Source organism: Bombina bombina, chromosome 1, assembly GCF_027579735.1.
Source record: "Bombina bombina isolate aBomBom1 chromosome 1, aBomBom1.pri, whole genome shotgun sequence".
NCBI lineage: Eukaryota > Metazoa > Chordata > Amphibia > Anura > Bombinatoridae > Bombina > Bombina bombina.
The window spans coordinates 823806704-823830548 of NC_069499.1; the positions used below are offsets into that span (position 1 = coordinate 823806704).

A 23845-nucleotide genomic window follows, 5' to 3' on the forward strand; every position below is an offset into this window, starting at 1 on the left:
GCCGTGATTGGAGGATGACCTATCCATGATTTCTTACGTCAGAAATGGCTTGAGACGACCAGAGGAAGTTGGAGCTGATGTCAAGTTTAAAAGGTAAAGGGACATTGAACACTTTTTTTTTTTTTTTTTTTTTTTTTTTTTCTTCTTCCGTGATTCAGAGCATGCAATTTTCTAATTTACTCCTATTAGCAATTTTTTTGTTCTCTTGCTATCTTTATTTGAAAAAGGCATCTAAGCTTCTTTTTTTGGTTCAGAACTCTTGAGAGCACTTTATTTTTTTTTTATTGGTGGATTCATTTATCCACCAATCAGCAAGAACAACCCAGGTTGTTCACCAAAAATTGTCCGGCATCTAAACTTACATTCTTGCATTTCAAATAACGATACCAAGAGAATGAAGAAAATTTAATAGGAGTAAATTAGAGCACAAAATTTAGCAACTTTCTATCTGAATCACAAAATTAAAATATTTGGGTTCAGTGTCTTAAGTATTTTTTTCACAAGAGGAGTGAAATGTAAATGTCCCTGGTTTTTAATCGAAATTTTAAAAACCGAGCACTTTAGCATAAAAATTTACATTCACTTTAACCCTTTTGTGTCAGGGTTAAAGTGCCTATATCGGAACAACTGTTCCGATGTAGACAAATTGAAACCACGCGATCGCAAGATTTCAATTATTGGATCGCATCTGGGGGGCGTCCCTAGGAACGCGATCAAGTCCTGACACAGAAGGCTTCAGGACAGCCGTTAGCTATGACGTTCTATTCCGTCATAACAGCTTTAAAGCCCAGTCTAATTATGACGGAATAGAACGGCATAACGGCTTTAAAAGGTTAACTACGGTTGTTGTATTAAGTGCAATACAGTCGCTTCATTATTGGCGTGCCATATGTTGAAAAGCTTAGCTTGAAAGTGATTGTGTAAAGCTTATTTATGCATAAGCCCAGTATCCTTCAGGCACGGACAACTTTCCCAGAATTTGCACTGAAACTTTTATAATACCCTATGATGCCCTTATTGACATAGCTCAGTGGCATATGTTGTTGTGGTGTGTTTTTTTTTTTTTTTTTGTTTTGGTTTTTTTTTATTCTCTACAATTCTAAATCAAGCCTGCTTTTACAAATACGAAAGCGAGAGGTTAATTTGCTGACTTAGCTAGCCTGTTATGGGTGTGGGGGGGGGAGATATTTTCCTGTAAATGTATGTCATACGTCAAACAAAGGTTTACTGACGTTTCTCTTAACTACCTTGCCTGCCAGGCCACTCACTAAGAGTACCCGTTAATATAAAAAGCACTCCCCACCTTTTTTAGAATGAAGTTATAAATATTGAAACTTTTTTTTTTTTTAATTTTTTTTTTTTTGGTCCACCTCATTTAACCCCTTAATGACCGGACCATTTTTCAATTTTCTTACCCTTAATGACAATGGCTATTTTTACATTTCTGTGGTGTTTGTGTTCAGCTGTAATTTTCCTCTTACTCATTTACTGTACCCACATATATTTATATACCGTTTTTCTCGCCATTAAATGGACTTTCTAAAGATACCATTATTTTCATTATATCTTATAATTTACTATAAAAAATATTATAAAATATGAGGAAAAAATGGAAAAAACACACTTTTTCTAACTTTGACCCCCAAAATCTGTTACACATCTACAACCACTAAAAAACACCCATGCTAAATAGTTTCTAAATTTTGTCCTGAGTTTAGAAATACCCAATGTTTACATGTTCTTTGCTTTTTTTGTAAGTTATAGGGCCATAAATACAAGTAGCACTTCGCTATTTCCAAACCACTTTTTTTTCAAAATTAGCGCTAGTTACATTGGAACACTGATATCTGTAAGGAATACCTGAATATCCATTGACATGTATATATTTTTTTTTAGAAGACATCCCAAAGTATTGATCTAGGCCCATTTTGGTATATTTCATGCCACCTTTTCACCGCCAAATGCGATCAAATTAAAAAAAAGTTCACTTTTTCACACATTTTGTCACAAACTTTAGGTTTCCCACTGAAATTATTTACAAACAGCTTCTGCAATTATGGCACAAATGGTTGTAAATGCTTCTCTGGGATCGCCTTTGTTCAGAAATAGCAGACTTATATGGCTTTGGGGTTGCTTTTTGGTAATTAGAAGGCTGCTAAATGCCGCTGCGCACCACACGTGTTTTATGCCCAGCAGTGAAGGGGTTAATTAGGGAGCATGTAGGGAGCTTGTAGGGTTAATTTTAGCTTTAGTTTAGTGTAGTAGACGACTCCAAGTATTGATCTAGGCCAATTTTGGTATATTTCATGCCACCATTTCACCGCCAAATGCGAGTAAAAAAAAAAAAAAAAAAACCTTTAAATTTTTCACAATTTTAGGTTTCTCACTGAAATTATTTACAAACAGTTTGTGCAATTATGGCGCAAATGGTTGTAAAAGCTTCTCTGGGATCCCCTTTGTTCAGAAATAGCAGACATATATGGCTTTGGCGTTGCTTTTTGTTAATTAGAAGGCCGCTAAATGCTGCTGCGCACAGCACGTGAATTATGCCCAGCAGTGAAGGAGTTAATTAGGTAGCTTGTAGGGCGCTGGCAGGGTTAATTTTAGCTTTAGTGTAGAGATCAGCCTCCCACCTGACACATCCCACCCCACAATTGTCCCCGCCATATTAAGTACTGGCAGAAAGTCTGCCAGTACTAAATAAAAGGAGTTTTTTTTTTATTTTGTTTTTTTAAAAAATGTATTCTGCTGTAATGGAGCCCTGTCTTAGCCCCCAACCTCCCTGATCCCCCACCAAACAGCTCTATAACCCTCCCTGCTACTTAATTGCCGCCATCTTGGGTACTGGCAGCTGTCTGCCAGTACCCAATTTGCCCCCAAAAATATTTATAAACTTTTCTGTAAGTAGCAGCCCCACCCCAGATATATATATATATATATATATATATATATATATATATATATATATATATATATATATATATATATATATATATATATATATATATATATATATATATATATATATATATATATATATATATATATATATATATATATATATATATATATATATATATGTATATGTGTGTTTTGAACTTTTTTTTTTTTTCATTGGTGTCAGTGGCTAATATGCGCGCGCCCCACGTGCACGCGCCCGCATGCTTGCCGCCTCTTTGCTTCCCTTCCCCCCGGAACACTGCACCATTGATACCGGTGCAGAGAGGGCCACAGAGTGGCTCTCTGCATCGGAGGCTTGTTAAAAGGTATTGCAGGATGCCTCCATATCGAGGCATCACTGCAATACCCTGAGAGCTGCTGGAAGCAATTGCGATCGCTTCCAGCACTCTCTTAAACAACTGACGTACCAGGTACGTCCATTGTCACTAACTGCTAGTTTTTGCAGGACGTACCTGGTACGTCAGGTGTCATTAAGGGGTTAAGTTCTTGTATGTTGTGCAGGGGATGTGTCTTTACAGGACTTTTTTTTTTTTTTTTTTTTATTTTTTTTTTTTTTTTTTTCTATAGAATAACATACCTGTCTTAACATTGCAATTATGCTTTTAGGGTAAACATGTAGCAGGGGTAACCTTAAAATATCATCAATATGGTGCAAATTTTCACAACTAAAAGATTCTATATTATAGGGATGTTTTTGTTTGTTTTTTGTTTTTTCCCCATGATTCAGAGCATGCAGATTTCTAATTTTCTTCTCTTTAAAAAACAAAAAAACAAAAAAAAAAACAGGAATGTAAGCTTGGGAGCCAGCCCACTTGGTTCCTGGGTAGCTACACTTGGGTAGCTTTTGCTGATTGGTGGCTAAGTGTAGCTACCCAGAAACCAAAAGTGGGCCGGCACCCAAGCTTATATTCCTGCTTTCACAATAGATACCAAGAGACTGAGATTTGAGTACAAGTTGCTTAAAATTGCCTGAATCATGAAAGAGGAGAAAATATTTGATTTTCATATCCCTTTAAGATCTTAAAGGGACATTGAACACTAGGGTTTTTTTTGTTTTTTTTTTGATAAATGTTTTGTAGATCCATTTTATATAGCCCATCTGGAAGTATTTTTGTAGCAATGTATAGTTTTGCTTAATTTTTTTTTTTTTTTAATTGCTTTGTGCTGATTTTCAGACTCCTAAACAAGCCCCGCAGTGTCAATGTATACATGCGTTTACAGACTCCTGCCGCCTCCTGTCTGTTACCTGTCTATTCATATGTAGGGAAGGGGGAGTGTTTGCTATCTTTCTTTACCCAGCCGCTTTCAGTCAATGTCCTAGATAGAGCTGAAACAACTAATCGTCATAATCGATTATGAAAATAGTTGTCAACGAATCTCATAATCGATTAATCCAATTAGTTGGTTTGCAATTAGTTGGTCTGTGCACAACACCAGCTGCTTCACTCCAATGAACTCCTGCATATGGTATTGTATTTTATGGTTAGGTCCTTAGCCTAAAGGACATCTACAGATGTTTACTGTTTACTTTTTCAGGACAGTATAAGTTTACAACTACCCCTGGCTTATGTGCAACCCAGATATAATAGTCATCATTTGGATTGTTTATATTAAATCTGGTGATTTGGAACTATGCTTTTCATGATATAGTGCAAAGCTTGTTTACACCTTGCCCCTAGATTGATGGGAGTTATTTAAATTGGTTTGCACAATTATTAGCGTATTCCTTGCTATTGCTGATTATATGTACTGTATAAATAAATGTGTAAGGCTTTGTCCTGTTATTGATATACAGTCCTTAGCGCTTTTTGATTTTTTTTTTTTTTTTTTTTTATATTTTTAATAAATTGTGATAATATGTACCAGATTCAACCTTTATAAGTATATATCCGTTATTTTTAGAGCGGACTAGATATTTCCCCTAACCTTATAGCTGGTTATTTACCATTGCATATAGATATTCAAGATATTTTTATGTTAGAATGAAGTCAAGGGTTACTTTATTGAGAGGCCCCTTGCCAAGGTAGAAAACACTTAGCATTGGTGAAGAGCTAACAAAGATAAATATCCCACTTTGGTGAAATTGGCAAAACCCTACTTATACACCTCAACAGCCTTTTCTCTGCTGCAGGAAATATAGATGCATACAGAGAACCAGCCTTAGCCAGAAGCATGTGGACATGTTGAGATTTTTGCATTTCAATGCAAAGTTTCTGAAAGAGTGAATAACAGAATGTTATTAACAGTGATAGCCTAACTCTTTCTAGTTCTACCTCTTTTCAAACAGTTTGTGGTTTTGTTTAATTATAAAACTGTGCTCTGCTGCTTAAAAATTGAAGAAACAGTTGTGTTAATGTAAAGTTTTAGTCTGAAGTTTATATTTGTAACACTCATTATGTGGATTTTATTTAAAACATAGAAAACTTATTGATTCTCTTTTTTTTTTTATCCGATTAATCGAAAAAATAATCGGCCAATTGGTCGATCATGAAAATAATAGTTAGTTGCAGCCCTAGTCCTAGACTATCTCTCTCATCAACAATGCTAAACTAGGATCTTCTAAGTAAAAATTTTTTATTTTTAGGTCAGTATCTGTGCATATTCTCTTATAGTAGTGTCTATTACATGCAGTTATAAAAATTGGTGTATACTGTCCCTTTATTTTTTTTATTTTACACTTCCTGAAGACAATGGAATGTGAACAACCTTTACCTGGAAGTACTTATGTTTGCGCCGGATAGATTTGAGAAGTGCAACCCTCAACTGTATGCAGACATTTGTATTGTGCTTTTTCTCAAATCTGAGCTGAAAATAGTTGACTATCTCAGTGCCGTTTTCTGGACTTCGTTTAACGGATAAACCCAAAATGCACGTGGTTACCTTGTGTACAGATTTGTACTTTTATATATAAAAAAAATTAGCCTGTTTTTGAGGTAGTGGCGAATGAAAATCCAGATTTGGCCTTTGGAAGTTCTTAGCCTGATGGCCTAAAACTTCTAGGCTAGTGAATAGACTAGATAACAGGGAGTCAGATTTGCTTATGCCCAGAACTGACGGAATAAAGTTTTTTTTTTTTTTTATAATCCTCTGCTCTTAAAACACCCCAGGGGCTATACTGAGGTTTTTTTATTTTTTTTTAAGTGCTCATTTTGCAAGAAAACTAAGCTATTTGGCCGTTTTTTTTTTTTTTTTTTTTTTTTTTTTTTACCAATGGAGCACTGTTTAATATTTCATATCGCAAACTTTTATTTAAAAGCCAATTCCTGGGCCTTCTCTAGGACACTAAAGAATGTTTTTCTTTGTCTAAAGCTGTCATGTGTTTGTCTGTAGGGCTTTAGTCAGCAGGTCCTCACTCTGTTGCCGGACTTCTATGTAAGTCAGATGTTCTGTTTTTGTAATCTTCAGAGCCCATGGACAGCTACACCCTGCATATTCCTCTCCTGTGTGATTTTATTAGAGATAATTAAAGGGACATAGTCAAAATCAAACGTTCATGATTCAGACAGAGCACAACATTTTAAACCAATTTACTTTTGTTATCAAATTTGCTTTGTTCTTTGGTAAAAAAATTTTTTTTTGAAGAGTAAAACTAGGTAGGGCTCATAAGAGCTCAGGAGTGTGCACGTGTCTTTAGTACCCTATGGCAGCAGCAGTGTTTTGCAACATTTGTAGATTTGTTATATGTTGGAAAACACTGCTGCCGTAGGGTACTAAAGACACATGCACACTCCTGAGCTCTTATGAGCCCTACCTAGTCTTGCTCCAATAAGATTACCAAGAGTACAAAGCAAATTGGATAACAGAAGTAAATTGGGAAGTTGTTTAAAATTGCATGTTATATCTGAATCATAAAGTTTGATTTTGACTTTACTGTCCCTTTTTTTTAAATCATGCCTTTTTTTTTTTTTTTTCTAAACACATCTCAATTGGAAAGCTTCAATGTTTACCCCTCTTATGTGGTGGTTGTTCATCTACCATTCTGCCTCAATCTGAAACTGGGGAATAAAACTGAACAATGTATGAAGCCAGATAACAAATTCTTACTATTATAAAATCTGAAACATGGTGCAGACAAACAAATTAATGCCACCACAGTACTTCAAATGTAAAAAAATTTTTTTTTTTGAGGTTGGTTTCTTCCAATCCCCCCCCCCTCCTCCTCCATTGAGGAGAGCATGTGATTTGGTTAATGAAATTAAACTAAAGGATTTTTTTGCCTGCAGAGGAAGACCTATTTCTGTCATTTTTGTATTTATAAAAAAACATGAAACAAGACCACTTTAATATGAATATAGTCTGGAGATATGGCTGATTATATGCTCCAGTGATGTATTTGCTGTTTGCATGCAATATATAGTTTTCACTGCCAGGGAAGTGAGCTTGCAAATATATAAACTTTTATATTTAGAGAGATATCTATCTATATGCCTTGTGGTCCAATGCTGTCTAGTCTCCCTTCTCTTTATACTTATCAGTACAATTGTGTTTTTTTAAGTTCTGTTTTTGGTCAGTTCTTAAAGGGACAGTCTACCATAGAATTGTTTTAAAAGATAGATAATCCCTTTATTACCCATTCCTATAACTGCCACTTTAGGTGCAAGATATGACACTTTATACTGTTGATTGGCCCCCTATCCTTACTTGGTTCTCCCATCATTTCCTGCCTAACATTGCTGTGCCAGATCTTGCATACCAATCTCCTCTTCTCCCCCCCCCCCCCATCTATTTAATAAACCTCTGCAAGGACTCTTTTCTGGGGTTATCACACATACCATTTACCAAGGTATCATGTTACTCTCAACTTGTGACCCCCCCCCCCTTCTCTTAACTATTCATTGTGGGCCCTGAGCTGAAGGTTATCGGTTAGGGACTGCTAGGTGCCTTTTGTTTTGCTTATACTTCAAGATGTGTTATGTCTGTTCCACAAGACAGTGCTTGAATTCATTCACCCTTTGTCATAAAATAAAGTTGTTTTTTTAAAGGGATACTGAACTCAATTTTTTTTTCTTTTGTGATTCAGATCATGAAATTTTAAGCAACTTTCTAATTTACTCCTATTATAAAATGTTCTTTATTCTCTTGGTATCTTTATTTGAAATGTAAGAATGTAAGTTTAGATGCCGGCCATTTTTGGTGAACAACCTAGGTTGTACTTGCTGATTGGTGGATGAATTTATCCACCAATCAAACTGCTGTCCAGAGTACTGAACCATGAAAAAAGCTTAGATGCCCTTTTCATATAAAGATAGCAAGAGAATGCTGAAAAATTAATAGTAAATTAGAAAGTTGCTTAAAATTGCATGCTCTATCTGAATCACAAAAAAGAATTTTTGGGTTCAGTGTCCCTTTAAATGGAATTTGTATTTTTACAATCTGACAACCCTTGCTGGTGTGTGTGTTTGTGGTGTTTTTTTTATTTTATTTTTATTTTATCTCTCACAACCAATAACTTTAGGGAGTTTTTACAATATACCACTAATTTTCAAACCTGCCCTCAGGCCACATTTTGAGAATATCTGAACTAGAGCACAGGTGAAATCGGCTGATTAATAAACATGGTTATTTTACCTGTTCTCATCCAAGGTTGTCCAGAAAACCTGGACTATTGGAGGCTTGAGGACAGGTTTGAAAACCAGTGCAATAGACCAAAGGGCAATTAATCCTGCTAAACTGCAGATAAGCCAGCACACAGTTAACATTATGCATTTTATTTAATCGCCCTCTATAGTAAACTTTGTGGATTGCACAGCACGGAAGCATAGTGTTTATGATGTGGGAGACTCTCGGTTCTGGTTGCTCATGGATGGCACCGTTTTGGCTAAACGCCATGTCAAACTACATGGTAAAGACACCAAATTTACCGTCAGTACCTGGGATGCTCTTGGAAGGAAACATTCCACCACAATCACTGTGATCAGCAAGCGTCATCGCTCAGTGGAGGTAATATAACAATATACTGAATTTATTGACTTTTTTTTTTGTCTTTCAGGGTGAACGGTTACAACTATTTTGTGAATTTTTTTTTTTTTTTTACTCTACATATAAAGTAGAGAGCTGTTATTGCAGATGGCACAGATAATTTGTGAATAAATATATAGTGCCGAATTTATATATAATTGAAAATAGACAATTTTTAATATGAAAGAAATTTACTGGTCAGTGTAGTTGGGTTGAGGAGTGGTGGTTTTGTTTTGTTTTTTTCCTCTGTGTTACCCACACATTTCCACTCTATCTACAGGAACCTCACATTAAATCTAAAGACTCTGTGGTAACATTTCCTGAAAAACACCCTGGATTGAAGAGACAGAAAAGAGACTGGGTTGTTCCTCCAGTCAAAGTGTCTGAAAATGAGAGGGGGCCTTTTCCAAAACGTGTGGTGCAGGTTTGTAGCTCCAGATACATAGAAACATAGATTTTGACTGCATATAAGAACCATAGGCCCATCAAGTCTGCCCAATATTTCCTAAAAGTAAAAACCTTATCTAGTTCATAGGATAAGCTTATGCCAGACATTCTTGAATTCTTCCATAGTGACACAACTTGCTAAAGTAGATATGTATCAAATAACATATCTTTTTTATTTTTCAGATCAAATCAAACCGGGATAAAGCAACCAAAGTTTTCTACAGTATTACAGGGCAAGGTGCGGACACACCTCCTGAAGGCGTTTTTATCATAGAGAAGGCCACGGGCTGGATGAATGTTACCCGTCCTCTTGATAGAGAGGAGCTTGATAAATATATTGTAAGTGGGAAATCTTGGTTAGTTATCACTAGTATATGCTGGTCATTAAGACAAAGGATGTATTCAAAGAAGCTATAAAAGGGTCGATTTTTATCAAAGCCTTTGCCACTACTGCAGGTTCTCACAAGATAGCCTGCATTCCCTATTTACCTCTTTGCCACCTCTTAGCTGGCGAATTTCAATCTCCCTGGTCTCGCCCGACTGTGGAGATTGACAGTGATTGGCTGTGCGCCGGTAGGGTGCGGTGTTGCACAACAATTTCTTGTGCAATGCATAATTCAGCCCGCCAGAGGCGACTAGCTGCGGCGCATATGTATGCCCCTTTCTGCCGTAGCTTGATAAATCAACCCCCTAGTGTGTGTGTTAATAAACGCACACCTGTTAAATGGATATAATACTCATATGCTAAATCACTTGAAAGTGATACAGCATAACTGGAAAATATCACCTGAAGATCTTATGTACAAAAAAGATATTTTCTTCTTAGAAGGGAAGAGTCCACAGCTGCATTAATTACTTTTTGGGAATTCAGAACCTAGCCACCAGGAGGAGACACACCCCAGCCAAATGCTTAAATACCTCCCCATTTATTCTTTGCATTTTTTCACAGGAAGTTGTCAGAAGTGTACAGAAGTTAGAGAGAGTCTCTTATGGAGGGTAGTACTCTTCGCAATGGGACTGAGTTTTAAGTAATCATGTCAACCTCTCAGTGAGAGCATGGATGAAAGTTAGAGTCCGGAGATGCAGGGAGTGTTTTCCTGCAAACCCATCCCAACTTGTATTAACAGCTCCTTGGTAATCGGCGTTGACTAGTTTTGCTGCCTACCTTCACTCAAGTCCATATCAGAAACAAGGCTATCTGTCAGAATTGAAGGGCAGTGTTCCTGTTCCATGGCATGGATTCCGTTTAATTTTATTTCAATATGAGATGTATTGTTGAGAAACACGGTAGGGTCCCAGTGGGACTCCTTTCCTCTTAAATGAGGAATCATCATGGGTTAATTCTTGAGGGGGTTATTGAACAGGGGGGGGGGACTTAAATCATGTTTGTTATATGGTTCTAGCTGCAATGTGTAGCTATACTTGGGCTCACTGCCTTTATGGAACATAACTGCCTTTTTATGACGCAACTTCTCAAGATTGCACGGTGCACCTCGTGACGGGTGCGGTTACGTTGTCTTTTCACTAACGTATGCTGACTGTGTGCAACCGAGAGAGTCTAGGTTGTGGGTTGTCTGGTTCACAGGAGGTGGTGAGTTACCCAGCCATTGGGAGTTTCAGTGTGCCAGTTTTTGTCCTTTTGTAATCCCAAGATTATGGAGGATTAAGACATACGCGACACGGATGCCTCCAATACAGAGGGATGTCTTGTGATAAATATGAAATAGCCTGGGTAATCAATGCCCATCAGTTATGTTCCGGTTGCCGTTCTAGAGTACTCTGTTCTCCTGATTTTGGGAGTTTAGAGTGCGTTGAACTATCCGCCTCTGAGGTTTCCATGACCCGTGAGGTGCATGCTCAAGACCCTTTCCCAGCTAGGTTACGCATGGCCATTTCTATGGCGCTGAATCATTTGTATCTCCCAAGTGCAGTATTTCTACGATACTGTCTGTGCTCCGTTAACCAAGGCCCATCAAGCGTGGGATCACCCAATTTAGTTTGGCGTTCTGGGGAAGCATTGGCCCCTGAGGCTTCAGGGGCCCCAATCTCGGAGCCAGGGTCTTCAGTAGATCCAGTGAGGGGTGATTTTGCCTTCTGTTATAGGCTGTCTTGCCATCGGGTTCTCTTGAGACCTGTTTTGGCAATGTTGGAGGATCCCAGTCCTAGTGTGCCAAGGGATCCAAGGCCTTAGAAGATCGGATGGCAAAATGGAAATTACATTTGGGGATGAAGCCAATCTCCTTATTTTCTTTTTTGTATTTGTTTTTTAGTTCCATTTCTGAGCTTGAGTGAATGGGGCTTCTAATCGGCTGGTCCTGTTGTCTTTTTCATTCACCTCTGGCGTTCACCCGATGGGTGCTACCTTCATTTTAATTTGTGATCCAGATGAAAGTGTTTTAATTATGTTTTCCTTAAGCTCATGTCTGTTAGACTTTCGATTTATGAAAGTTCTTCTCTGGAACCGATACTTGTGACTAGTGGGCACTCCCTTGGGAGTTGCGCACTTGTTGAATATTAGAATTATGTTTTCTAGTTCATTTATCAATCCTTCGGGGTGAATTTTCTTGGACCTTGAACAGTTCCAGAGTGTCCTTACACCAGGCTAGCACTGGTTGGGCACTTTATTAGCTGTTTCCAGGGTTCATGTTACCTTCGTAGTGCTGAGAATGTCTCTTGGCTTCTATGGACTCCGGGCTCGGATCCTACTGAAGTATGAGGCCTGTTTATATACAACTTCTCCGGATGGAGGGTTGTGAGTGCCAATTTGGTTGGTTCAGGATACTCGCCTGAGTTACGGATCTGCTCTTGCAGATGGTATCATGGTTCTTAGGTCCCTGGGGTCTCAGAATTGTTTCCATTCTTTGGAAGTTGGGAGATGTGTGGAACCTTTGTGTTCTGGTGTACTGGGTGACTAACGTTTGTGATTTCACTCCAAGTTCTTCCGGGCACTGACTTTCGCCTACTGCGTTTTTTTTGTTTTTTTTGTTTTGTTTTTGCGGTGGTGGAGTATCATCCTTCCCGCTTTGGGTGGATCTGGTCTGGATGTGCGGGCATGTTTGTCTTCCTCTGTTCAGAGTTTTCTTTGAGGGGGGGGTGGGGGTCTTCGGCTCACACGTTTGCCTGCTCTAGGTAGTTTTCTTTGGAAAATAGTTCCTTCGGGTTCTCTTTTTTTTTTTTTTTTTTTTTCATTTTCATGCCCTTGGTTGGACTACAGTCTTCGACGTTCAGGTGTATTGCGTATTGAGTCGAGGTCAGGTATGGATGGCTGCCCTTTGAGGGTCAGACAGTTGTCCATTTTTCCTCGATGCTCTGTTTGGTGTTTTGTGGGCGGTGCCTTACATTAACTCAGCGAGCAAGGCACTGGTCTATCATTTGCCTTTGGGTATTGATGTTTCCGTGTGTGTGTGTCACGTGTTGTCACTTGCCTACGAGATTTCTTGTGATAATTTGCACTGTGTGCTGATTCTCAGACTGTTCAGGAGTCCTTCGTGACTCTTGGGTTTGAGGCTATTTCTAGATCGCCAAGTCTACGGACTTTAGAGATGTGCTCCTCCCTTGTCTAACCCTAGCCTTGGTCCATGTCTCTTCATAGATGGGTGTGGATGGTTTGGTTTAACATTTGATGTTTGTGGTCCCGCGGGCCCCTTTCGGAGGGGCTGGGGTTCTGTGAGAACTGTCCATCTGACTGTGGCTTAGACTCTAGGTCTTCTGACGGGTCCCTACTGGTCTTCTGGTGCATTTCTGATGTTCCTGTAGACTCAAAGTGTTTTTCAACTGGGTTTGGCGATGTGGCCGAGGGGTCTCGCCTCTAGGGTGTTTTTCTGTTTTCATTCCCTTATCTTAGAGTAGGGTTTGGAGTTACTTTAGTATTTGTGGAGTCCTGGGGGTTTTTGGTCTGCCTTCCAGGGGTTTTTCCCTTCTTGCGTTTCCGGATCCTTGAAGGGGTACTGTGATGTAGTGCCTGGTTCCTGCTGAGAGTTTGCTTCCGTGGGGGCTTCTACTACGTGTATCTGATTTTATATGAATGCTGAGGTTTGGGGGGGACTTCTTCCCTTGGAAGTGTGCCCTTTATGCTGACTGAGTGTAGGCGGTCTCGTACCAGAGCACAATGTTTCTTTGACTCACGGTAGCATGCGGTTTGTAGCAGCGTTGTTTCAGGGGACTTAGTTCCTCATTGATCTTTCCAGTAATCTTGGACTCTTGGTTCGGTCTTTTAACTAGCCTTTGTGCTGGGACTGTTATCTTGGAGGGAAGATTTGAGATTAGTTACTCTATGCAGTGTTGACCATTTTCTGCTGTTGGTTTTCTCCTTTGAGGGAGGATTTTTGATGTCGTTCTTTCTACTGGCATGGTGCCGGGAGGGGGCGCTATTCAGAGGGCTGTTAGCCCTTGGAGTGGAACCATCTATAGCTATTGGCTCAGGGATGGTGTAACCAGTTACAGCTAATTGCTTTTGTCCGGATGCTAACAAGTTTGAAGCCCTTTTAGGAGCTTTGAGTTAGCAATAGGGTCAGCCTTCCTTTGGTCCTTTTGAGAGTCCTGTTAAGGCAGTTTGAGTTTTTCTTGAAGAGCTCTTTCTTCTGTTAAGTGTGATCAGTCCACGGGTCATCATTACTTCTGGGATATTACTCCTCCCCAACAGGAAGTGCAAGAGGATTCACCCAGCAGAGCTGCATATAGCTCCTCGCCTCTACGTCACTCCCAGTCATTCTCTTGCACCCAACGACTAGATAGGATGTGTGAGAGGACTATGGTGATTATACTTAGTTTTATATCTTCAATCAAAAGTTTGTTATTTTAAAATAGCACCGGAGTGTGTTATTATCTCTCTGGCAGAGTTTGAAGAAGAATCTACCAGAGTTTTTGTTATGATTTTAGCCGGAGTAGTTAAGATCATATTGCTGTTTCTCGGCCATCTGAGGAGAGGTAAACTTCAGATCAGGGGACAGCGGGCAGATGAATCTGCATAGAGGTATGTAGCAGTTTTTATTTTCTGACAATGGAATTGATGAGAAAATCCTGCCATACCGATATAATGTCATGTATGTATACTTTACACTTCAGTATTCTGGGGAATGGTACTTCACTAGAATTACACTGTAAGAAATACATAAAGCTGTTTAATAACTAGAGATTATGTTTAACGTTTTTGCTGGAATGTAAAATCGTTTTCATTTACTGAGGTACTGAGTGAATAAATGTTTGGGCACTATTTTTCCACTTGGCAGTTGCTTAATCTGTTTTCTGACAGTTTCTGTTCTCCCTCACTGCTGTGTGTGAGGGGGAGGGGCCGCTTTTTGGCGCTTTTTCTACACATCAAATATTTCAGTCAGCAACTCATTGTATTCCCTGCATGATCCGGTTCATCTCTACAGAGCTCAGGGGTCTTCAAAACTTATTTTGAGGGAGGTAATTTCTCTCAGCAGAGCTGTGAGAATTATAGTTTGACTGAGATAAAAAACGTTTATTCTGTAATTTGTTTCCTGCTTTCAGAATTTGTTATCTTTGCTAATGGGATTAAACCTTTGCTAAAGTTGTGTTATTTACAAGGATTGAGGCTATAACTGTTTTCAATTTATTAATTTTCAACTGTCATAGATCTTCTGTGCTTCTTAAAGGCACAGTACGTTTTAATATTATTCTAATTGAATTGTATTTCCAAGTTGCAAGTTTATTTGCTAGTGTGTTAAACATGTCTGATTCAGAGGATGATACCTGTGTCATTTGTTGCAATGCCAAAGTGGAGCCCAATAGAAATTTATGTACTAACTGTATTGATGCTACTTTAAATAAAAGTCAATCTGTACAAATTGAACAAATTTCACCAAACAACGAGGGGAGAGTTATGCCGACTAACTCGCCTCACGTGTCAGTACCTACATCTCCCGCTCAGAGGGAGGTGCGTGATATTGTAGCGCCGAGTACATCTGGGCGGCCATTACAAATCACATTACAGGATATGGCTACTGTTATGACTGAGGTTTTGGCTAAATTACCAGAGCTAAGAGGTAAGCGTGATCACTCTGGGGTGAGAACAGAGTGCGCTGATAATATTAGGGCCATGTCAGACACTGCGTCACAGGTGGCAGAACATGAGGACGGAGAGCTTCATTCTGTGGGTGACGGTTCTGATCCAAACAGACTGGATTCAGATATTTCAAATTTTAAATTTAAACTGGAAAACCTCCGTGTATTACTAGGGGAGGTGTTAGCGGCTCTGAATGATTGTAACACAGTTGCAATACCAGAGAAAATGTGTAGGTTGGATAAATATTTTGCGGTACCGACGAGTACTGAGGTTTTTCCTATACCTAAGAGACTTACTGAAATTGTTACTAAGGAGTGGGATAGACCCGGTGTGCCGTTCTCACCCCCTCCGATATTTAGAAAAATGTTTCCAATAGACGCCACCACAAGGGACTTATGGCAAACGGTCCCTAAGGTGGAGGGAGCAGTTTCTACCTTAGCTAAGCGTACCACTATCCCGGTGGAGGATAGCTGTGCTTTTTGAGATCCAATGGATAAAAAATTAGAGGGTTACCTTAAGAAAATGTTTGTTCAACAAGGTTTTATATTGCAACCCCTTGCATGCATTGCGCCGATCACGGCTGCAGCGGCATTCTGGATTGAGTCTCTGGAAGAGAACATTGGTTCAGCTACTCTGGACGACATTACGGACAGGCTTAGAGTCCTTAAACTAGCTAATTCATTCATTTCGGAGGCCGTAGTACATCTTACTAAACTTACGGCGAAGAATTCAGGATTCGCCATTCAGGCACGCAGGGCGCTGTGGCTAAAATCCTGGTCAGCTGATGTTACTTCTAAGTCTAAATTGCTTAATATACCTTTCAAAGGGCAGACCTTATTCGGGCCCGGGTTGAAAGAGATTATCGCTGACATTACAGGAGGTAAAGGCCATGCCCTGCCTCAGGACAAAGCCAAGACTAGACAGTCTAATTTTCGTTCCTTTCGTAATTTCAAAGCAGGAGCAGCATCAACTTCCTCTGCACCAAAACAGGAAGGAGCTGTTGCTCGCTACAGACAAGGCTGGAAACCTAACCTGCTGCTGCCCCTAAAACAGCATGAATTGAGGGCCCCCGATCCGGGATCGGATCTAGTGGGGGGCAGACTTTCTCTCTTTGCCCAGGCTTGGGCAAGAGATGTTCAGGATCCCTGGGCGCTAGAGATAATATCTCAGGGATACCTTCTGGACTTCAAATACTCTCCTCCAAGAGAGAGATTTCATCTGTCAAGATTGTCAACAATCCAGACAAAGAAAGAGGCGTTTCTACGCTGCGTACAAGAGCTCTTGTTAATGGGAGTAATCCATCCAGTTACACGATCGGAACAGGGACAGGGGTTTTACTCAAATCTGTTTGTGGTTCCCAAAAAAGAGGGAACTTTCAGACCAATCCTGGACTTAAAGATCCTAAACAAATTCCTAAGAGTTCCATCGTTCAAGATGGAGACTATTCGGACAATTTTACCTATGATCCAAGAGGGTCAGTACATGACCACTGTAGATTTAAAAGATGCTTACCTTCACATACCGATTCACAAAGATCATTATCGGTACCTAAGGTTTGCCTTCCTAGACAGGCATTACCAGTTTGTGGCTCTTCCATTCGGATTGGCTACAGCTCCAAGAATCTTCACAAAGGTTCTGGGTGCTCTTCTGGCGGTACTAAGACCGCGGGGAATCTCGGTAGCGCCATACCTAGACGACATTCTGATGCAAGCTTCAAGCTTTCAAACTGCCAAGTCTCATACAGAGTTAGTGCTGGCATTTCTAAGGTCACATGGATGGAAGGTGAACGAAAAGAAAAGTTCACTCGTTCCACTCACAAGAGTTCCCTTCCTGGGGACTCTTATAGATTCTGTAGAAATGAAGATTTACCTGACAGAGGACAGGCTAACAAGACTTCAAAGTGCTTGCCACACCCGTCAGTGGCTCAATGCATGGAGGTAATCGGCTTAATGGTAGCGGCAATGGACATAGTACCCTTTGCACGCTTACACCTCAGACCACTGCAACTGTGCATGCTAAGTCAGTGGAATGGGGATTACTCAGACTTATCCCCTTCTCTGAATCTGGATCAAGAGACCAGAAATTCTCTTCTATGGTGGCTTTCTCGGCCACATCTGTCCAGGGGGATGCCATTCAGCAGACCAGACTGGACAATTGTAACAGACGCCAGCCTTCTAGGTTGGGGTGCCGTCTGGAATTCTCTGAAGGCTCAGGGACAATGGAGTCAGGAGGAGAGTCTCCTGCCAATAAACATTCTGGAATTGAGAGCAGTTCTCAATGCCCTCCTGGCTTGGCCCCAGTTGACAACTCGGGGGTTCATCAGGTTTCAGTCGGACAACATCACGACTGTAGCTTACATCAACCATCAGGGAGGGACAAGAAGCTCCCTAGCTATGATGGAAGTATCAAAGATAATTCGCTGGGCAGAGTCTCACTCTTGCCACCTGTCAGCAATCCACATCCCGGGAGTGGAGAACTGGGAGGCGGATTTCTTAAGTCGTCAGACTTTTCATCCGGGGGAGTGGGAACTTCATCCGGAGGTCTTTGCCCAAATACTTCGACGTTGGGGCAAACCAGAGATAGATCTCATGGCGTCTCGACAGAACGCCAAGCTTCCTCGTTACGGGTCCAGATCCAGGGATCCAGGAGCAGTCCTGATAGATGCTCTGACAGCACCTTGGGACTTCAGGATGGCTTACGTGTTTCCACCCTTCCCGTTACTTCCTCGATTGATTGCCAGAATCAAACGAGAGAGCATCAGTGATTCTAATAGCACCTGCGTGGCCACGCAGGACTTGGTATGCAGACCTGGTGGACTTGTCATCCTGTCCACCTTGGTCTCTACCTCTGAAACAGGACCTTCTGATACAGGGTCCCTTCAAACATCAAAATCTAACTTCTCTGAAGCTGACTGCTTGGAAATTGAACGCTTGATTTTATCAAGACGTGGGTTTTCTGAGTCAGTTATTGATACCTTAATACAGGCTAGGAAACCTGTTACCAGAAAGATTTACCATAAGATATGGCGTAAATACCTATATTGGTGTGAATCCAAAGGTTACTCTTGGAGTAAGGTTAGGATTCCTAGGATATTGTCTTTTCTACAAGAAGGTTTAGAAAAGGGTTTATCTGCTAGTTCATTAAAGGGACAGATCTCAGCTCTGTCCATTCTGTTACACAAACGTCTGTCAGAAGTTCCTGACGTCCAGGCTTTTTGTCAGGCTTTGGCCAGGATTAAGCCTGTGTTTAAAACTGTTGCTCCACCATGGAGTTTAAACCTTGTTCTTAATGTTTTACAGGGCGTTCCGTTTGAACCCCTTCATTCCATTGATATAAAGTTGTTATCTTGGAAAGTTCTATTTTTAATGGCTATTTCCTCGGCTCGAAGAGTCTCTGAATTATCAGCCTTACATTGTGATTCTCCTTATTTGATTTTTCATTCGGATAAGGTAGTCCTGCGTACTAAACCTGGGTTCTTACCTAAGGTAGTTACTAACAGGAATATCAATCAAGAGATTGTTGTTCCTTCTTTATGCCCAAATCCTTCTTCAAAGAAGGAACGTCTACTGCACAACCTGGATGTAGTCTGTGCTCTAAAATTTTACTTACAGGCAACTAAGGAATTTCGACAAACGTCTTCTCTGTTTGTCATTTACTCTGGGCAGAGGAGAGGTCAAAAAGCTTCCGCTACCTCTTTCTTTTTGGCTTCGTAGCATAATTCGTTTAGCTTATGAGACTGCTGGACAGCAGCCTCCTGAAAGAATTACAGCTCATCTACTAGAGCTGTGGCTTCCACTTGGGCCTTCAAGAATGAGGCCTCTGTTGAACAGATTTGCAAGGCTGCAACTTGGTCTTCGCTTCATACTTTTTCCAAATTTTACAAATTTGACACTTTTGCTTCATCGGAGGCTATTTTTGGGAGAAAGGTTCTTCAGGCAGTGGTTCCTTCTGTATAAAGAGCCTGCCTATCCCTCCCGTCATCCGTGTACTTTTGCTTTGGTATTGGTATCCCAGAAGTAATGATGACCCGTGGACTGATCACACTTAACAGAAGAAAACATAATTTATGCTTACCTGATAAATTCCTTTCTTCTGTAGTGTGATCAGTCCACGGCCCGCCCTGTTTTTAAGGCAGGTAAATATTTTTTAATTTATACTCCAGTCACCACTTCACCCTTGGCTTTTCCTTTCTCGTTGGTCCTTGGTCGAATGACTGGGAGTGACGTAGAGGGGAGGAGCTATATGCAGCTCTGCTGGGTGAATCCTCTTGCACTTCCTGTTGGGGAGGAGTAATATCCCAGAAGTAATGATGACCCGTGGACTGATCACACTACAGAAGAAAGGAATTTATCAGGTAAGCATAAATTATGTTTTTCTAACTGCTGGGATAGTTATCCGGTTTTCTGCTGTCTGCCTATCTAGCTTCCAGATCTAGATATGTTATGGGGCGTCGGGACTCATGAATTCCTGGAGTACCTTAGGTTATGGGATTGGACATGAGGGATTCCTCAAGTCCTTTTTGGGACATGTCCTCTGTGTATGGATCCTTTCTCCAGTCCTTGTGTTCTAGGGAGTTTGTCTCTGGGTGTTGCCTTTGTAAGACAACCATGGGTTGCCTTCTAGGTGTTGAGTGGGTCCTTTTTGGATTTTCCTGGTTCCCTTTTTTGGGGGCAGATGTGGTCCTTTTTTATATTTGGCCAGGTACCTTCTTGGGAGTAGTGACCCATGGGGTGGACGCCTCTGAGGTTGTCTGGGGCTGACGGACTCTAGTTCTGGGTGGTCTCTAGTTCGGTTTTGCCGGTGGTGTAACTGATGTGCAGTTACCCAGGCTCGGGTTTCTCCGGTGTCGTTTGTACTTAAATTTTTGGGTGTTGAGTAAGGCTGTGGTGCCTTTAGAAGGGGCCGCCTTTTGTACCCACCCATTGTTTGCATTCAGTGTCCTCTAGCTTGGGTATTTTCCCAAAAGTAATGAATGCAGCTGTGGACTCTTTTAAAAAGCAGAAAAACATAACTTATGCTTACCTGATTTCTTCTGAAGGGAAGAGTCCACAGCTCCCGCCTGTGTTTCTTTGAGGCGGCTGTAACTTTTTTGTTCTTCTGGCACTTTTTTTTTTTTTTTTTTTTTCTCACCCTGATAGTTCTCGTACTGTTCCTTGTTCCCTTGGCAGAATGGCTGGGGGATGAAGGAAGTAGGGGAGGTATTTAAGCCTTTGGCTGGGGTGTGTCTGCCTCCTCCTGGTGGCCAGGTTCTGAATTCCCAAAAGTAATGAATGCAGCTGTGGACTCTTCCCTTCAAAAGAAAATTAAATTATCAGGTAAGCATAATTTGTTTTTTACCTCAAACTTTCTTCAGCTCATTTAGCAGTTATTCCTCAGCTATTGTCAAGCTGCACGGGGGGGGGGGGGGGAGATAAATAGCCCGTCTGTAGTGCTGAGGTAAGGCTCTGATCTTCTCATCTAATTTCATAGAACTTGCTTAAAGGGCCATGATACCCAAATGTTTAAGCACTTGAAAGTGATGCAGCATAGCTGTAAAAAGCTGACTAGAAAATATCACCTTAACATCTCTATGTAAAAAAGGAATGTTATTTTACCTCAATATCCTAAGTATTCACACCCTATTGTGAAGGACTTTAAGCAGCAAATCAGTATGTCTGTCCCGGGACAGGCAAGGGAGTGAGCCTTATGCACACGTTATTTCCTTATTCAGTTTAAGGAAGTTTACTATGAAATCTCGAGTTCTGTGAAATCTCATGAGGTCACAGTAAAAGAGTTCATGACCTCAGCACTGCTGACGCAGATTGGCTGCAGTTCATTGCGTTTCTGTTAGTTTTTTTGTTTTGTTTTTTACACCTGCAGCTGGGCAGTAAATCTTTACACAGTACTTACTCTGCTGAGTTGAGGAAATTGTGTGGTAAGAGATGTTCAGGTGATATTTTCCTGTTAGCTTTTTACAGTTATGCTACATCACTTTCAAGTGATTTAGCATGAGTATGTCCCTTCTAAACTGAATAGAAAAATAACATGACTATGCCTGCACACAACAGATGCACACTCCCTAGCAAGTCCTGGGACAAGCATCCTGACTTGCTTCTTAAAGTCTTTTTCAGTGGAGTTTGAATAATTAGAAAACAATAAATAAAATGATATTTTACCTCAAATTTTCTAAGATGTTCAGGTGATATTTTCTAGTCTTACTGCTATGTTGCATCATTTTCATGTACATTTAGGTATACTGTCACTTTTAACTGTATACATTGACGTAAAACTGGTACAAAACTGAATACTTTGAGTTTGATAGCCTGAAATTGGCCACAAGTTATCCACATTGGAGGGAGGGGGCTCTAATGGATATAATGGGTAAATTTGCTATATTAGGACTTGGATATCTGAATGGCAGCTCTTTGGATAAAGTATTAAACTGATGCCCATTCTTTACAGCTACTGTCTCATGCAGTGTCTGAGAATGGCCAGCCAGTTGAGGAGCCCATGGAGATAATCATTGCAGTTATTGATCAGAATGATAACCCACCAATCTTCACAGAGGCCGTTTTCAGGGGCTCCGTGAAGGAAGGCGTTCAACCAGGTGAGAATTTGTTACATTTTAGTGCTTTTGTTATGGCTGACAATGCTCTTAAATGCTCCAGAGTTAGACGCCTTTTTTTTTTTTTTTTTTTTAATTCTTATTTGTTAGCACGTGTCAGTTTATCAGGGCTAGAACTTCACAAGCTTCAGTGGTGCCTAAAAAATATTACATGTAGTCACTTAAATCTTCAGGCATTACAAATAGAAAATGGCTAACAAATATATGATGGTATTCTGAGAACGGTTTGGTTAGTGAGCATAAGTGTTTGATACATTTTGACTTTATACTGTAATTGGTTTTTCATTAATGTGTGTTCAGCAATTTGTTATACCAGCTGTAGAGTTTGATATACAAAATCTAAAAAGAATAGTTTCTGTTAAACCTACAGCCCAATAAAATGGGTTGGGCTTTTAGGGAAAGCTGGCTACATCTTACATAATTATTTACAAAGTCCTCCTTATCTTATGTCTCGCTTTTTACTGATAAGACCAATACTTTAGCGAACACAATGGGAAACGAATACTTTAGTATGTCATACTTTGCACTGGGAGCATGACTTAATTGAACAGCTTTTTGTTAACCTAGATTTTCTATAATCAGTACTTAATGTGAATGTATACTTAAAGGGACAGTAAACCTTAAAAATGTTATATAATTCTGCACATAGTGCAGAATTATATAACATTATTTAGGTGCTATAGCTATAAACGCTTTTTTTTTTTTTTTTTTTTTTTTTTTTTTTACCTTTTTAATTTGTTAAAAATATGGTGCTTTTACAGACCCCACTATGTGCAGAATTATATAACATTATTTTTAAGGTTTACTGTCCCTTTAAAGCCCAGGATCAAAAAATAATCTTAAATACAGGGGCACTTAAATTCATTAAAGTTTACAAAGACATTTATTTTAAATACCTTAACGTTATGATAAACCTAACGCAGATCCTCCGCCCGCAGCTCTTGCTTTCTTTAGCATATGGATAAATCTGGTTTCCTCAAATTGTTGCGTGCCCCCTTTGGCGTCCTGCTCGTGGGGGCACGCAATGATTGGAGGAAGCCAGATTCTAGTTAGAGGGACAGTAAAGTCAGATCAGACTTAAAAAAAAAAAAAAAAACCCAAAAAAACAAAAACCTCTTTCCAATTTACTTCTATTATCTTCTTTCTCTTGGTATCCTCTGTTGAAAAGCCATACCTAAGTAGGCTCAGGAGCATCTGGGAGCTAGCTTTTGACTGACACCATATGTGCCTCTAGTCATTGGCTCACCAAATGTGTTCATCTAGCGCCCAGTTGTCCATTGCTGCTCCTTTTACAGAGGATACCAAGAAAATAAAGCACATTTGATAATGCTAAAGAGGGGTTAAAGCATCTGTGTGAGAATATAAATGTTTGGCTATGTAGAGTGAGTGTCGTGGCCAAAAATCCCTGCCTTTTTGATTTCCAATAGCATAGTCAGCCCTGCATGTTGGCATTACTGACCATAGCAAGCACCCATTGCCCAGTTAGAATACCCCCACTGAGGTCCAATTATTCTCCAGCAATGGGCAAACCCCACAATATATGTATTGTTTAACAGATTTCCTCCGCAACCCCTCCAGCACCCGTCCGATGTCTTTGGGTAGATTGCTTTGAGACGGGACTGTGTGAGTTACCATCTACTCATCATTTTGTATTGAGATTCGTGCGTGCTGATACCGATATGGCCTTAACAGCCCGGAACATCCGTTGCCATTCTGCCACTGAATTCAGTCTAAAGTTCCTTGTGCCACATTGTGGCATGGGCAAGGGAGGGTGTCATCCTCTGGAGGAGAATTGAATATAGTTTAGAATTTAAATGTTTAGGGGCGGTTCAAAGCAAGCATAGTGT

At 40.2% G+C, this 23845-nt stretch overlaps 1 protein-coding gene across 1 annotated transcript in view; it reads left to right on the top strand.

Moving 5' to 3' along the window:
- The window catches only part of LOC128646017 (blastomere cadherin), a 74676-nt gene that overhangs the window by 23428 nt on the left and 27403 nt on the right, over positions 1–23845 (top strand). The window contains exons 3-6 of the mRNA XM_053699409.1: positions 8690–8901; positions 9200–9343; positions 9550–9705; positions 21836–21980. Coding sequence (XP_053555384.1) covers positions 8690–8901; positions 9200–9343; positions 9550–9705; positions 21836–21980 — 657 coding nt within the window. The remainder of the gene's footprint in view (positions 1–8689; positions 8902–9199; positions 9344–9549; positions 9706–21835; positions 21981–23845) is intronic.